Source organism: Octodon degus, unplaced genomic scaffold (genome assembly GCF_000260255.1).
Source record: "Octodon degus isolate 3935 unplaced genomic scaffold, OctDeg1.0 scaffold00521, whole genome shotgun sequence".
Classification (NCBI taxonomy): Eukaryota; Metazoa; Chordata; class Mammalia; order Rodentia; family Octodontidae; genus Octodon; species Octodon degus.
Window position 1 is genome coordinate 135566 of NW_004525097.1, and position 14626 is coordinate 150191.

The 14626-nt window shown below is 48.3% G+C and overlaps 1 protein-coding gene across 5 annotated transcripts in view; it reads left to right on the forward strand.

Annotated features, from left to right (window-relative positions):
* LOC101582201 (leukocyte immunoglobulin-like receptor subfamily A member 6) overlaps positions 1-10960 on the forward strand; it is a 39591-nt gene extending 28631 nt beyond the window's left edge. The window contains exons 1-9 of one of the 5 annotated variants that reach the window (XM_023708740.1): positions 3292-3781; positions 3941-3976; positions 4156-4440; positions 5602-5907; positions 6211-6495; positions 6628-6927; positions 7122-7418; positions 7642-7944; positions 10143-10960. In XM_023708740.1, coding sequence (XP_023564508.1) covers positions 3748-3781; positions 3941-3976; positions 4156-4440; positions 5602-5907; positions 6211-6495; positions 6628-6927; positions 7122-7418; positions 7642-7944; positions 10143-10279 — 1983 coding nt within the window. In that variant the 5' untranslated portion in view covers positions 3292-3747 and the 3' untranslated portion in view covers positions 10280-10960. Of the gene's footprint in view, positions 1-3291; positions 3782-3940; positions 3977-4155; positions 4441-5601; positions 5908-6210; positions 6496-6627; positions 6928-7121; positions 7419-7641; positions 7945-10142 lie in introns of those variants that run through there. The other 4 variants (XM_023708741.1, XM_023708742.1, XM_012513371.2 and 1 more) reach the window with 4 other exon arrangements.
* The last annotated feature ends 3666 nt before the right edge of the window (positions 10961-14626 follow it).

Genomic DNA, 14626 nt, shown 5'->3' on the forward strand with positions numbered 1-14626 from the left:
AGGGACTTAAAGTTCAACATATCAATACTTGATGAAAAATACCTGCGCCTTATTATGCCTAAGATGTTTGATATGCAGACAGATAGTGAGGTTAAGTTTAATAGCCTAAGTCCTTTGATGATAACAATAAGCTTGTCTTCTGGATGGTTAACAACCTGAGTTTGCAGACCAAAATTAGAGAAAAAGTAGGGCTTCAAGGAAAGCCAACATTTTGGCCCTAATCTTCTAAGGTTAATTAAGACTCAGGACATATGAGATCTTGTGCTGTACCGTCATGTACCTCGGTAGAGTCCCAAATTTTCTGATCTAGAAGATTATGGGGCCAAATAGGAAAGTGATCCATGATGTAGAGTGTGCCTAAGGAGAGTCACATGGAGAGAAAACACTCAGGCTTTCACAGAGAGAACATTGGCCAAGCAATGTCCGTGACTCATCCACATGGCTGACACTGACAAAGGTTCTACGCTCTGAGGTACAGGATCTCAGGATAAATTCTGAGGGCATTTCACTGACCTTCTCAGTCCAAAAAGCTACAACTCTTGTTGCATGGGTCCTGTTTTACCTTGGTCTTAACTATCCAGTAGAAAAGTATGAAGACGAAATATAGGAAATAAAGCCATGCTGTTAAGTTGAGCTGTGGGGGACTCAGGTCAACAATTTCTGACATTGCCAGTTAAACAGAAGACCCAATGCTATTATGGGCTACTGGACTGTTTTAGAATATTTTGCTGAGTTTACACACCTATAATACTCAAATAACGGAGCTGAGAAAAAAAGGGGTATAGAGATGAATGTCCATTTTGTATCTGTGTATTCAAAATGGTTAGGACAGATATATAGTCACATTCTCTTCATGAATAGAATGATTTGTTCTAATGGTGTTTGTGAATAGGATCTCAAGTCCGCATCTTGTACAGCAATTAACCACTAAGAAGAATGTATGCAGTGTGTTAGTTATTGAAACTGTCCTACCGATTTGATTTGAAACTGTCTCATTGCTATCTGTTTATCAATAAAATTATGAAAAAAAAGAAAAGAAAAAGAGTAGTCCTGATAAAATATCAAAGAAAAAATATATTTTATATACCAAAACACCAAAAGCAAGCAGGAGTGATGATTTGAATTTCTGGCAATGCAAAGTTCAAGCTAAAGGTGTAAGCTTCAATGTAAATGTCAGTAGAGAAAAGGGTCACTACATACTAGCGTAGGGAAAAGACCAATAAGAACATAGAACATGCACAGGTATTTCTGCACCGTGCACTAGGATAGCTGTCTTCATAAAGCAAACCCTGCTGAACATAAAAGGTGAAGTAAAGTTTCAGTGCTGCATTCCTTTAATCCCAGCAGCTAGGAGGCTGGGGCAGGAGACCAGATGCATGTTTAAGGCACCCCTAGGCTGCATTATGAGTTTAAGGTCTGGCCAAATGATATAGCACAACCCTGTGTCAAAAAAGGAAAAAAAGGAAGAATAAGAAAAAGGGGAAAAGCTCAAGGAATTACTGATACAGTTATAGTCATGGATATTAACAACACATTTTTCTGTAGCCATTGATCAACTAAACAAAAACGCATTCCAGACATATCAGAGCTGAGCCTCACTCTTAAATATAGGGATTTAATAGATATCTGGAGTATTCCACACTATTAGAGCAGAGTATACATTTTTTCTGCAGCTTGTGGTGCTTTCCTTAAATTAGATCACATAGTAGATTAATAACTACAACCACAAAAATGTGGAGATACACAACATAAAACACGTAAACTGTTTATATATGACACCAGTAATATAACGTACAGGAAGGAATACCGTGTGTGTGTGTGTGTGTGTGTGTGTGTGTGTGTGTGTGTGTGTGTGTTTGGAGTTAAGAGCACAGAATAGACTGTGATAAAGTAAAATGTCACATGTAAACCTCACAGTAACTTGACAGAAAAGCCTACCAGACTCACGGGGTGGGGGGGGGAGTAGTAGAAGAATAAGCAGGAGGAAGAGGAGGAAGAGAAAGAGGAGAAGGAAGAGGAAGAGGGGAAGCAGGAGCAAGAGCAGAGGAGGAAAAGCGCCTACCTGGCAAGAGAAAGAACCAGGGTTCTATCCCCAGTACCACATGCCATGCCAGCCCCAGAACTGGTGTGGTGGCGCGTGCCTGTAATCCGAGCTCTGGGGAGGCTGAGGCAGGAGGATCCCTGCAACTTCATGTGAGACCCTCTATCAAATAAATAAATGAATGATTAAAATATAATAATAAAGGAAAGAAACATGAAGCCAAATAAGAATTGGACAGGTGGCAAACTCAACATTCTATCGGTGGGATCGGACAAACGTGAGAGACCAGGGTGAGCCCGACCACAGTGGCAGACATATTTGGCAGCCATATTTTGTACCTGCCACTCGTCTGGCTGATGTCAGGTCTAGGTCATCCTATCTGAAACTTCCTTGAGTTCTCAGAAGACTGAAGACAGGACTCTGGTTGGTTCATGGTGCCTGCTCAGAACCCTGTCTCTGCAGTGCCTGGCTGTGATTGACAGGCCATACCCTGCGCTTACTGGGTTTGCCTAAATAATGGCCCACAGCAATCCCACCCTCAAGAGAGAAGGAAACCAGCTCCTTATTGAGCCCTTGCTGATTAGACATTCCAGGAGCCCTCAGCTTTGTTCTTTGAATCCTTCACTCAAGAATGTTCATGTGACGTTTACTTTCATGACTATGGTAATCTGGAAGCGGTAGACTACTACACAGACGATTTCTAAGTGCTGAGAGCACACGGGGACCTTGTACTGACAGGTACATGGTCCCACACCCAGGGCCTCACATAGCCCAAACTCAGGTTTTCCCTGCTCTGAAAATTAACCATGGCTGAGCCTCCCTGTATTCAGGCACCACTGACCCCCTAATATCTCTAGCAGTGGGATGAAATGCCAGACTGAATATGAGGAAGCTGAGGCTCAGAGAGAGAGATGCTAATTTCAGGACATCACTGAGAATGACCACCAGGCATTAGACTGAAGTTAGCCAGCACCAAACTCAGGGGCATCCTATACAGCAGCCCTGCACAAGCAAGAATCATTTTGAAATTTCCTGCCATGGAAGAGCTGGTGGACTCAAATGCGAAGGAAAAAAAGGAAGCCATGAAGGGGAAGGTTTAGTACAGGAAGCCCACACTGAGGCAGGAAGTGAGTCAGCTCTGCTGCCCTGCTGCCCTGCCCCTCTCCTCCATGCTGATTCCTAGGACGCTGTTCCACTGAGCTGCACAGGCAGGGCTCAGCACTTGTCTGCTGTCATCCACCTGCAGCAGGAACCTGCATCCTCCCTAGAGCATCTCCAGGGGTTGGGGGAGGATGGCCATTGTGAGGATGACCGAGCTGTGCAGATGGATGGGCTAGGGAGAGAAGAGGCCTGTGGGGAGGCTCCGAGAGGAAGGACCAACACTGAGCTCTGTCCCCAAGAAGAGGGTAGCTCAGGAAGACAGCAAGTCTATTTGCTGCTGTGTCCTGCCCTCAGAGATAAATAACAAGCAGGAAGATTCAAAAGGAGGGAAAAGTCCAACATCAAATATCCGCGTGCCCCAGATGCAGCCCTGGCAACACAGCACACTGGCTGATGGGGAGGGCAGTTCCCGTTCATGTGGGGCGGTGCTGTGTCAACTCATGGTGGGCAGAACCCAGTCCTGAAGTTTACACACACCTCAGTGGGGTCTGCAGAGCGGTGCAGTAACATCTCTAAGGAAGCCGTGATCAGCGGCTGGAGAAGACATGATGCCCTCCCTGACAGCCCTGCTCTGCCTGGGTGAGAGGGGAAGACAGGAGGGGACACCCTGGTCTGGGAAGGACTTCACCCCACAGGAAGACCCCAGACCATCAGGAGACCAGGGGCTCAGGAGGCTCTGGGGAGGAGAGGACCTGATCGGGTTTCTGGGTGAACTTCTCACAGGGAACTCTCTTCCAGGGATGAGTGTGGGACCCAGCATCCAAGTGCAGTCAGGTAAGTATGTCCACCCACTGTCCCAGATCTCTCTTCCTGGGGACAAAGAAACAAGCCTGGCAGTAGGGATGGAGCACAGCAGGTGTTGGTGGGTGCTGGGGTTCCAGAGTGTCCCGGGGCTGAGAGCTGGAAACTGAGGGAAGAAGAGTTCCTGGGACTCTGCTGTGATTTCCCTGCAGGGACCCTCCCCAAACCCCGGCTCTGGGCTGAGCCAGGACCTGTGATATCACTGGGAGCAACTGTGGACCTCTGGTGTGCATGGACTCTGGGGGCCCAGCAGTGCCATCTGCTTAAAGAGGGAATCTCGGTGCCCTGGAGGACACAGACGTTCGAAATGCCCATGAACACTACCAAGTTCTCCATCCCATCCATGACAGAGCACGATGCAGGACGATATCACTGTTACTATAACAGCTCTGCTGGGAGGTCAGAGCCCAGTGAGCCCTTGGAGCTGGTGGTAACAGGTGAGAGGACACTTGCTGTACCAGGCCTACCCTCTGCCCTTAAGAAGGGGTTCTTGCTCAGGCATGTCCCCATCTCACAGTCCAGCCCTGGGGCGAGTGTGGGAGTGTGACTCCACTTGACATGCTGCCTCTGTCTCTCCTGGGGGTCTACAACAAACCCAGCCTTTCAGCCTGGCCTAGCTCTGTGGTGACCTCAGGAGGGAATGTCACCCTCCAGTGTAGCTCAACACTGGGATACAACAGGCTCATTCTGACTGAAGAAGTTGTAGCCAAGCACTCCTGGACTCTGGACTCACAGATAGGCCCCAGTGGTCACGTCCATGCCATATTCCATGTGGGTCCTATGACCATCAGTCACAGAACGATATTCACATGCTATGGTTGTGTCAGGAATCAACCCCAGGTGTGGCGAGAGACTAGTGACACCCTGGAGCTCCTGGTTCCAGGTGAGGTAGACACAGCCTTTCCTCTCATGACTGAGGGCCTGACCCAACCCCATTGTGTGGGGATAAGAGGAACCTGGGATCCTGGGCTACGTGACAGAGGGAGAGGGTGGCAGTGATACCCAAGACAAAGGGATCCAGTGAGACAGAGAGAGAGGACATAAGATGGCAGGGAAAGACAGCAAACTTTATGTGGTTCCTCGGGTTTGCTCTGCTCCTTGTGGATCAGAATGTATGACGGTTGAACCCGCACTGTGCACAGAGCAGAACAGCCCTGACACTTCCCTTTCTAACTCCAGCAGGGACTCTCCCCAAGGCCTCCTGGGCTGAGCCATCCCCTGTGATCCCCTGGGGGAAACCCATGGCCGTCTGGTGTGAGGGGGGCCCCGAGGCCCAGGAGTACTATCTGGATAAAGAGGAGCAGCTAGATAACTTTCAAAGACAGACCGCAGCTGAATCTAAGAACTATGCAAACTTCTCCATCCGTCCATGGAAGCAGATGATATAGGACAATATCACTGCTACGGTCACACCCCCATAGCTTAGTCACAGCCCATCTGGAACAAGTGATGACAGATGAGAGGACACTCAGGGTCCCAGCCCAAGGCTCAATCCTTGGATTGGGGTCTACTCTCAAGGGCATCCCCTCTCTCAGCACAGCTGTGGTGTTTCTGTAGGATTTGAGAGTCCATTTCTCACACTGCCTCTTTCCCTCTAGGGGTCCACAACAAACCCAGACTCTCAGCCCTGCCCAGCCCTGTGGTAATGTCAGGAAAAACTGCCACACTCCAGTGTGGCTCACTGCAGAAATATGACAGGTTCATTCTGACTGAGGAAAGAGGAGCCAAAAACTCCTGGACACAAAACTCACAGCGAGGAGGTCTGAGGGGCCAGGTCCAGGCCATGTTCCGTGTGGGACCTGTGACCCCCAGCCACAGGTGGACCTTCAGATGCTATGGCTGTTATCGGATCCAACCCCAGGTGTGGTCAGAGCCCAGTGACACCCTGGAGCTCGTGGTCCCAGGTGAGAAGGGCACAGCCTTTCCTTTCATGATTGAGGGCCTGACCAAGACCCAAGGCAGTGGAGATGAGAAGAGCCAGGAATCCTGGGCTCAGAGACAAAGGGAGAGGGTGGCAGTGATATACAAGATAAAGGGAACAAGTGAGACAGGGAGTAGGAATGTTAGATGGCGGGGAAGGAGAAGAACCTTCAAGTGACTCCTCAGGTTCCCTCTGCTCCATGTGGGTCAGAATGAATGAGATCTGCTTGGACACGCAGTGTGCAGTGCAGAGCAGCCCTGACACTTCCTCTCTTAATTCCTCACAGGGACCCTCCCCAAGGCCTCCTTCTGGGCTGAACCATCCAGTGTGATCCCCCCGTCGAAGCCCGTGGCCCTCTTATGTGAGGGGACTCTGGACACCCAGGAGTACTATCTGGATAAAGAGGGGTGGCCAGTGAACTGGGACAGACAGACCTCAGCTGCACCCATGAGCAGGACCAAGTTCTCCATCCCATCCATGAGAGCAAATGATGCAGGGCGATATCGCTGTTACTACCGCACCCCTGCTGGCTGGTCACAGCCCAGTGAGCCCCTGGAGCTGGTGGTGACAGGTGAGAGGACTCTCAGCGCCCCAGCCACATGCTCTGTCCTCAGATATGATTCTGGTTTCAAGGGTGTCCCTCTTTCAGTGCAGCCATGGGGACATATGAGTCCTCTTCACACGCTGCCTCCCTCTCTCCTAGGAGTCTACAGCAAGCCCAGCCTCTCAGCCCTGCCCAGCCCTGTGGTCAATTTAGGAGAGAACATCACCCTCCAGTGTGCATCACAGAGAGGATTTCACAGGTTCATTCTGACTGAGGAAGGAGGAGACAAGCGCTCCTGGACGCTGGACTCACAACACAACAGGGGGAATTTCCAGGCTCTGTTCACTGTGGGCCCCGTCATTCCCAAGCACAACTGGACATTGAAATGCTACGGTTATGACAAGAAAAACATGCAGGTGTGGTCAGAGCCCAGCGATGCCCTGCAGCTCCTAATCTCAGGTGAGATATTGCAGGCTAATGCAGGACATTTCCAGTCACCAAACACATTGAGAGCCCAAACTTGATGGCCCCCAAACTGGCAGTGGGTGAGAGAATCTCCTGAACCTGAGACCCCGAGTGTGATACCCTCAGGGCAGGACACAGGGCAGGGGCATGCAGGCACCAGCCCCTCAGCTGGCTCTTCCTCCCTCCAGGGCAGTCCAGGAAGCCCTCCCTCCTGACCCAGCAGAGCCCTATCCTGGCCCCTGGACACAATCTGACCCTGCAGTGTCGCTCTGACCTCGGCTATGACACATTTGCTCTGTCCAAGGAGGGGGCAGGTGACCTTCCCCAGCACCCTTCCAGGCAGCCTCAGGCTGGGCTCTTTCAAGCTGACTTCTTCCTGGGCCCTGGGAAACGCTCCCATGGGGGCCGCTACAGATGCTACGGTAGACGCAATCACTCCTCAGAGTGGTCAGCACCCAGTGAGCCCCTGGACATCCTGATCCCAGGTGAGGAGCCCAGTCAGGGATCCAGATCCTGCACTGGACCTGCTGGAGTGCTCAAGAGGTGATAGCAGGTTGTGGTGTCAGGAAGGGAGGGAGACAGTGGGATGGGAGGCCAGGAGGGGCAGATTCAGAAAAAGCAGAGAATGAAGATTCACAGAAACAGCCTTGCTGAGGCCTCAGCTAAGGACAAACTGGGGCCACCCCTCACCACCCTCCTTCTCTCCAGGACAGCTCACTGCCACACCCTCTCTCTCAGTGCATCCAAGACCACCAGTGTCCTCAGGAGAGAATGTGAAACTGTTGTGTCAGTCACAGAACCCGATGGACACTTTCCTTCTGTACAAGGAAGGCGCAGCCGATTGCCCCCTGCATCTGAGATCAGAGCCCCGAGCTCAGCAGTCGCAGGCAGAATTCTCCTTGGGAGCTGCAAGCTTGGACCTCAGGGGCACCTACTGGTGCTATGCCTCTCAGAACTCAACTCCGTACTTGTTGTCACAGCCCAGTGATACTGTGGACCTTGAGGTCTCAGGTGAGCTCTCCTTGACTCCATCTATCAGGTATTAGGGTCCCTTTGGCACTGCTCCAAGGACAGTTCTGCCTGAGGTTAAAATTAAGTATCAGCCAGAGTAGGAAATCAGCCCTCCGTGGAGTGCCATCTGGGTCCTCTTTCATATAACTGCAGCATCACCATAGTGGACTGGCAGAGGTTCCTGGCAGGCAGCAGTAAGGTTATTGTGGAGCCACACAGCAGTAGGAGTAAAGTGCCTAAATATAGGTTCCCAAGGGTCAGCCCAGTACCTCACCTTCCCCTTGCCCATTCCCAGTATGCTCTAGGGCCCAACACAACACCCTCAGTGCACAGCTCCACAGAGAGTCCCTGCTCTGTCCGAGTGTCCTGTGCACTGGCTGCCTAGAGACACTCAGCCTATCTCACTCCTGGCTCCAGTCTGGGCTCTGTTTGTGTTCAGGGATAGAGAATTGGGAAAGGAACCTGGATCCCCAGGGCTCAAATTCTGGACTGCATTGGGTGGGGTCACAGCTGAGGGAGATATTGCTTCCAGCCTGGGGAGGAGCAGCAGCTAATGTGGGGAGTGGGAAATTGAAGCCCTCACTTCCCCCATTCCTCCCAGGAGGCACTGAGGATCAGACCCTCACACTAGATTCTGGACACCTGGCTGGAGAGCACTAGGAGGGGTCTGCTGCAGGAGCTGATCTGTGGGACTAGATAAGATGCAAACTTGGACTGGCCACTCCTGTGTAGACCTCATTGTCTCCAGGTGTAGAGGGGAGGCCTGGCCCTGACTGTGAATAGTCTCTAGTACTGTCCTTGCTCTTAACCCTTCAGAGGTTGCCTCCCAGGGAAGCCTCCAGGACCCCACACTACAGGGGTCTGTCCCTCTGTGCAGTGACACACAGTGGGGATGGTGCCAGGCAGCAGCAGCTCTCAGATCCTTTCACTGAAGCTCAGGAAACCCAGCTCTCCTGCGAGAAGGAGGCTGGAAGTCAGACTCCTCAGTATCTGCCACACAACCCCTTCCTTGTGTGTCACCTGGGGCCTGTTTTCCCTAAAGTTGTACTGCCCAGCTCCCAAACAGGACTCTATGTCCCAAAATATCAGCCTGTGCCCTGTCGCCCATGTGAGTGAGACCCCTGGACATGATGCTAGCGACGAAAATTTCCCAGAGGAGCATCCACCCATGAGAAGCCTGATGCTGACAGGAACTCCCTGCCCACGCTGCCATCATGATGTTTCCCATGGAGCTAAGTGAAAGAGGGGCACAGAAGGAGACTCAGTGGAAAGCCGACAACTTGGGCTGGTCTGTAGCTCAGAACTCACGCCTGATGTCCCCGCCTCAAAGCCAGATCCCCTGCTGTCCCAACACCTCCACATCAGGTCCTTCAGCAAGGGTATTGGAGACAACTTCCCTTCAAACACAGGAGTCCAGTGCACTGCAGTGCTGTTTGCAATTTTCAGGGCAGGGTAAATCTCTAGAGGAGTGTGGAGCAGACATTAGGAGGACCAGTATCTTCCTGGGCTCTGAGAACCAGGTGACCATTGCCCTGGCTCAGAGGAGGGGACGTGTCTGAGGTTCAGGCAGGATGAGGGCGCTGGTGGACAGAGAGCAGCCTCCTGACGTTCAGGAGTTCCTCTCCAGGTACCCTGCATCCTGCCCTGGGGAATCAGGGAAGCCCCTCTCCAGGGCAGTCAGCTCTGGTCCTTTGGAGGCCCTGAGAAAACAGAGAACATCCACTGGCTTGGTTGTTTCTGAACTCAGAAACACTTACTCTCTCACCCATTCATGAGCTCTCAGGGCTCAGGCACTACTTGCTTCAAAGTGACTCAGACACAAGGTCTGTATTCATGGATTATGGGAAGCCAGGTGAATCCCACAAGAGAACTGAGGGTACAGCAGGGAGAGGGCTCGGTCAGCACTGCACAGAGATACCTCCGGAGATGGAGACGGGACTTTGGATCTCAGACACGGCTCAGGTCTCTTCAACACAGTACCTTCTGCTCCACATACTTTGTGCTGAGCAGCCACTGAGGCCATCAGCCCATCATAGAACCACCCAGAGCCCAGGGTGGGGAGGAGAATTCTCCATTATCGTGATGGACACAGTGGGCCCAGTCTTGCCATGGGCAGGCAGGTGGCTGGGTGGACAGAAGGGCCCTTGGAATCAGTGCCATATGTCCTGACCTCTGTGACCCCTCTGTCCCCACCCCAGCCACGCATGTGCAGGACTACACTGTGGGAAATCTTGTCCGGATGGGACTGGCTGGCGTAGTCCTCATCGTCCTTGGAATCCTGCTATTTAAGGATCAACACAGCCAAAGCACGACTCAAGATGCTGCCATGATGTAAAAATGGCAGATGGAAGTCACTTCTCAGAGTGGTGGAGGCCTGTATGCAAACCTGATCACCTCAGAAGGATCTGGAAGACAGCCTGGTGCAGAGATGGACTACAATTCAGCAACTGTGCAGGAGGCCATTGTGGTCTGCGCATCAGGACTCGGCAGGTCTCACACAGTGATTCCCACCAAGGAACCCCAGTGCTTTCCTCCTTATCTGCAAGTTCCGCCTGGGCCCCTCCTCTCTTCCCAGCTCCATAGGTGCGGCTGTGACGCCCAGACCAGGTTTGGGACTCCCTATACACCCTTTGTGCCCTGCTCTACTTTCTGATGACGTTTTCCTTCATTGTAATTACATTCACTGGTGCGTAGGAATTAGATCCCATCCTTTCAGCTGCCAACCTGGAGCAAAAATTTTTGCCAAATCACAGCAAAAGTGTTCAAAAATTAGATTCTAGTGTGGTGAAAACAAACACAAAATGATACCCTGACAGCCGTTCTGGGACCTGTAACCCCTTAACCATGAGCTGATGATCCATACGAGGTTTCTTCTGGAATAGAATGGTGTAGACTCCCAACACTGATTTTTAATAGTGTCTTCCTACATTGCTACCCCGTCTTGTTTTGAATTTAAGATGTTGTACTCAGATTCCTAGAGGGCTGCACTTACAGCAGGCCTATTCCACTAGATTGAAAAATCAGTTTCTTGGTCAAATTTCTTGGTTTTCAACATAGACTCTCCTGCCATCCCTGCACAGAGGCCTTTCTGTTTGTTCCTTCCCACCATGTCACCTCTCTGTCCTGTATGTGAGTGCAGCAGGCAGGGCATGCAGGGCAGGGCCGGAGCACACTGGGCAAGGGCCCCCTTGCCAGCTTCCTCATCCTATTCAGGAAGTTTCTGGTTTCTCTTAGTCAACTATGTTTCCAGCTTCTCCCTTCTTTTCTAGCACTGAGACTTGAACTTACGGCCATCACTTCCTTATTTACAAAAGCTTTGTTTCCAATCTCTTCCTTCTCTTCTTTTTTACTTTTCTCTTTATTCCTTCACCTTGCCCTTACCCCTTGTCCCCTTTCCCATTTGAACATTTCTTCCTATTTTCTATTCTGCACTATATATTTTGGTCCTTTTTTAATTTTATTTAAAAATTTTGGTATAGGGTCTCACTAAGCAGCTCAGACTCATAGTGTTCCTCTTGTTTCAACCTCCCCAATGCTCAAATTACAGGCATGTACCACCATGCCCAGTCTTCATGGCCAGCTTGGCATGCACAGGGTGTGGCCAGTAGGATTTGTGGCACCGAGGATCAGGCCTGGCTCCTTGCACTTGCCTAGGCAAGCTCTTATTTTTTTTTAATAATTTTATTGAAAAACAAATAGCAATGAACCATTTTCAAAACCTATTAGTAGGACAGTTTCAATAATTAATACAAAAAAGAAATAAGTAATACATTCCATATTGTTGTTTTATTAGTGATTATTAATAGCAAAAGATATAGATGTGATATGCTGTCCAAACACTATTAGTACAAATCTTTCTTCTCATTGAATTAAGAGAAAGTAGCTGTATATCCTCTTTTCCATGTACAGATACAAAATGGTCCCTCATTTTTTTTCTGTTTTTTTTGTTTTTGTTTTAGTTTCTGTTGTTGTTGTTGTTGTTGTTGTTGTTGCTGCTGCTGCTGCTGCTGTTTTGTTTTGTTTTTCTTTTGGCAGAACCAGGGATTGAACTCAGGCCCTTGCACTTGCCAGGCAAGCACTTATTCTGCTGAGCCACCGCCCCAGCTCCCTACAGTCCCTCATTAGTATCCCATTTTTCATTTACTTTTGTCAGAGATGGGTATTCTATTGCCATTTAAAAATTCAGTATTTAAATACTGAATTCAGCAAAATATTCCAATATAGTCCAGTAGTCCATAATAGTAGTGGGTTATCCATAGCACTGGCAATGTCAGAAGTTGTTGACTTGAGCCTTTTACAGCTCAGCATATGAACATGGCTCTACTTTTTATACCTCATTTTAGGTGAGCTCTCAAACTGCTGAGCTACCTCTGCAGCCCTGGTCCTCATTCAGAGTTTCAGTTTCTCCCATTAAACATACTATATGATATGTAAACCTTCGTTTCTGCTTCATTTTATTTAAGACTATATTCCTAAAGTTCACCCCTTTACATAGAAGTGCCTCAAGTTCATCCATCTTTATGACTGAGTAGTACTCCATTGCATAAAAAACCCACCACTTCTTTATCCCTTCCTCGTTTGATGGGCATGTTGATTGTTTGCAAGTTTTAAGTATGACAAATTGCTGCCACCAAATGAGTGTTCATATATTTCTCTGGTATGATGTTTTTAATCTTTCTGGGAAGAAACCCAGAAGGGGAATAACTAGGTGGATTCAGTCCACTAATCCTAGTTTTTGAGGTATCTCCACACTGATTTCCACAATGATTGCAAGCCTCTATTCTCCCACCTGCGGTGTACAAGGACTCCTTTCCATCTATAGGCCCTCCAGCTTGTGTCATTACTTTATTTCTTGATGATAGCCTTTCCTTTTTGTTGTTGTTTTTTTTTCTGGCATAACCAGGGATGGAATTCAGACCCTTGCACTTGCCAGAGAAGCACTTATTCTACTGAGCCATCTCTCCAGCAACTGAGCCATGTAACTGGCTTTTTTTTCTATAGCTTTTCTTTTTTTTTTTTTTCAGAACTGGGTATTGAACTCCTCAGGCCCTTGCATTTGCAAGGGAAGCACTTATGCCACTGAGCCGTTTCCTTGGCCCCCATTCTTTGTAATGAGATTAATCTCAATATTATTTTCATTTCCATCTCTAGAAAAACCACCTGTGTTGAATGTTTTCATGTTTCTTTTTTATGCCATTAATGTGTCCTCTCATAGTGTGGGTACTCACTCAAGGGTCCATTTTGGATTGAGTCTTTAAATTTAGAGGGTTTAGATCCTACCCCCACCCCAAACCCACTGAATGAGTGCGAATTCTGACATGCTCTCAGGAACCCCCAGATCCAGCCCAAGTCTGGGCACTGCAAGTTTGTGGGAGACCTTCTCATCTCCCCTGTGCCCATTTTCCCCCTCAGCTACAACCCAGTTCGGCATACAGTCCTGGGGTGAAATTCTGCAGCAGCAGTCCCTGAAGAAAAAGTAGGTGACAAAACCACCCAGCTAGTCCAGAAGCAGAACATCTTGCCAGAGGGGCACAATAGGTTTACTCCCAATGATTACAACATGAAGAAGCTGAGCACAGCAGCCAGACCCAAGCCACACACAACTGGATACATTCAAACCTTATAGATCTTCCCCCAAATATCACTAGGTGCTAAGGTTATAACAGCAACAAAGCTCTACACCAAAGGTCAGAGGACAGTGCTATACAAAATGACCAAAAAAAGGAGCAAAATGCAATCACAGACCACAAGCTGACCTAGAACAAGTGCAGAGGAGACTGCCACAGAAAAAATTGGGAATCATAGCTGAAATCTCTGCATCAAAAGTGACTGAAAGAAACAACTGCAGAAAGGTATAGAGGAACTCAGATCAGAAATAACTTCTGAAATTAGAAAAAAGAAATCTCTGAATTCATAGCATCTGAAGTAAAGAATCAAATGCAGAAATATATGGAAGAAACTCAATCTGAAAAAATCTCTGCAGGAAAAGAATTAATAACTGCTTCTGAAGAAGACATTGATAAAAAAATAGAAGAGATTAGAAAAATGATGGATTCTTTGAATGAGCACTACAAGAAAGAAATAGATCACATGAAGCAGGGTCAAAGAGATATACAGAAACTCAAAATCTCAATCACAAGCTTGCAAAACCATTTGAGTGAAAGTGAAGATAGAGCTTCAGATCTTGAACATGCTGGTGCAGCTAGTGAAATGGTAAGAAAAGATCCCTTGAAAACAACTAGGATGCAGGAAAAAATAATTCATCACTTTCAAGATGAAGCAAAGACGGACAATGTGAGACTAATGTGCATCAATGAGAAAGAAGGACTCAATGCAAATGATATAAAAAGAATATTTGCAGAAGGAATAGCAGAAAACTTCCCAAGTATGAGGAAACAATCTGACATTCAAGTAATCAAAGCATACATACTGTCAAATAACTTTAATCCAATTAAAAACACACCCACACATATCATAGTCAAGATTCCAGAACTCCAGCATAACAATATATCGAAAGAGGCTATAGAAAACAAACAGATCACATTCAAAGGAAAATCCATCAGAATTATAGAAGAAACCATTAAGGTAAGAAGAGCATAGAGCAGAGTACTTCATTTACTCTATGAAAGCAAATTCCAGCCCAGACTACTATACACTGAAAAACTCTCTTTCAAGTTTGATG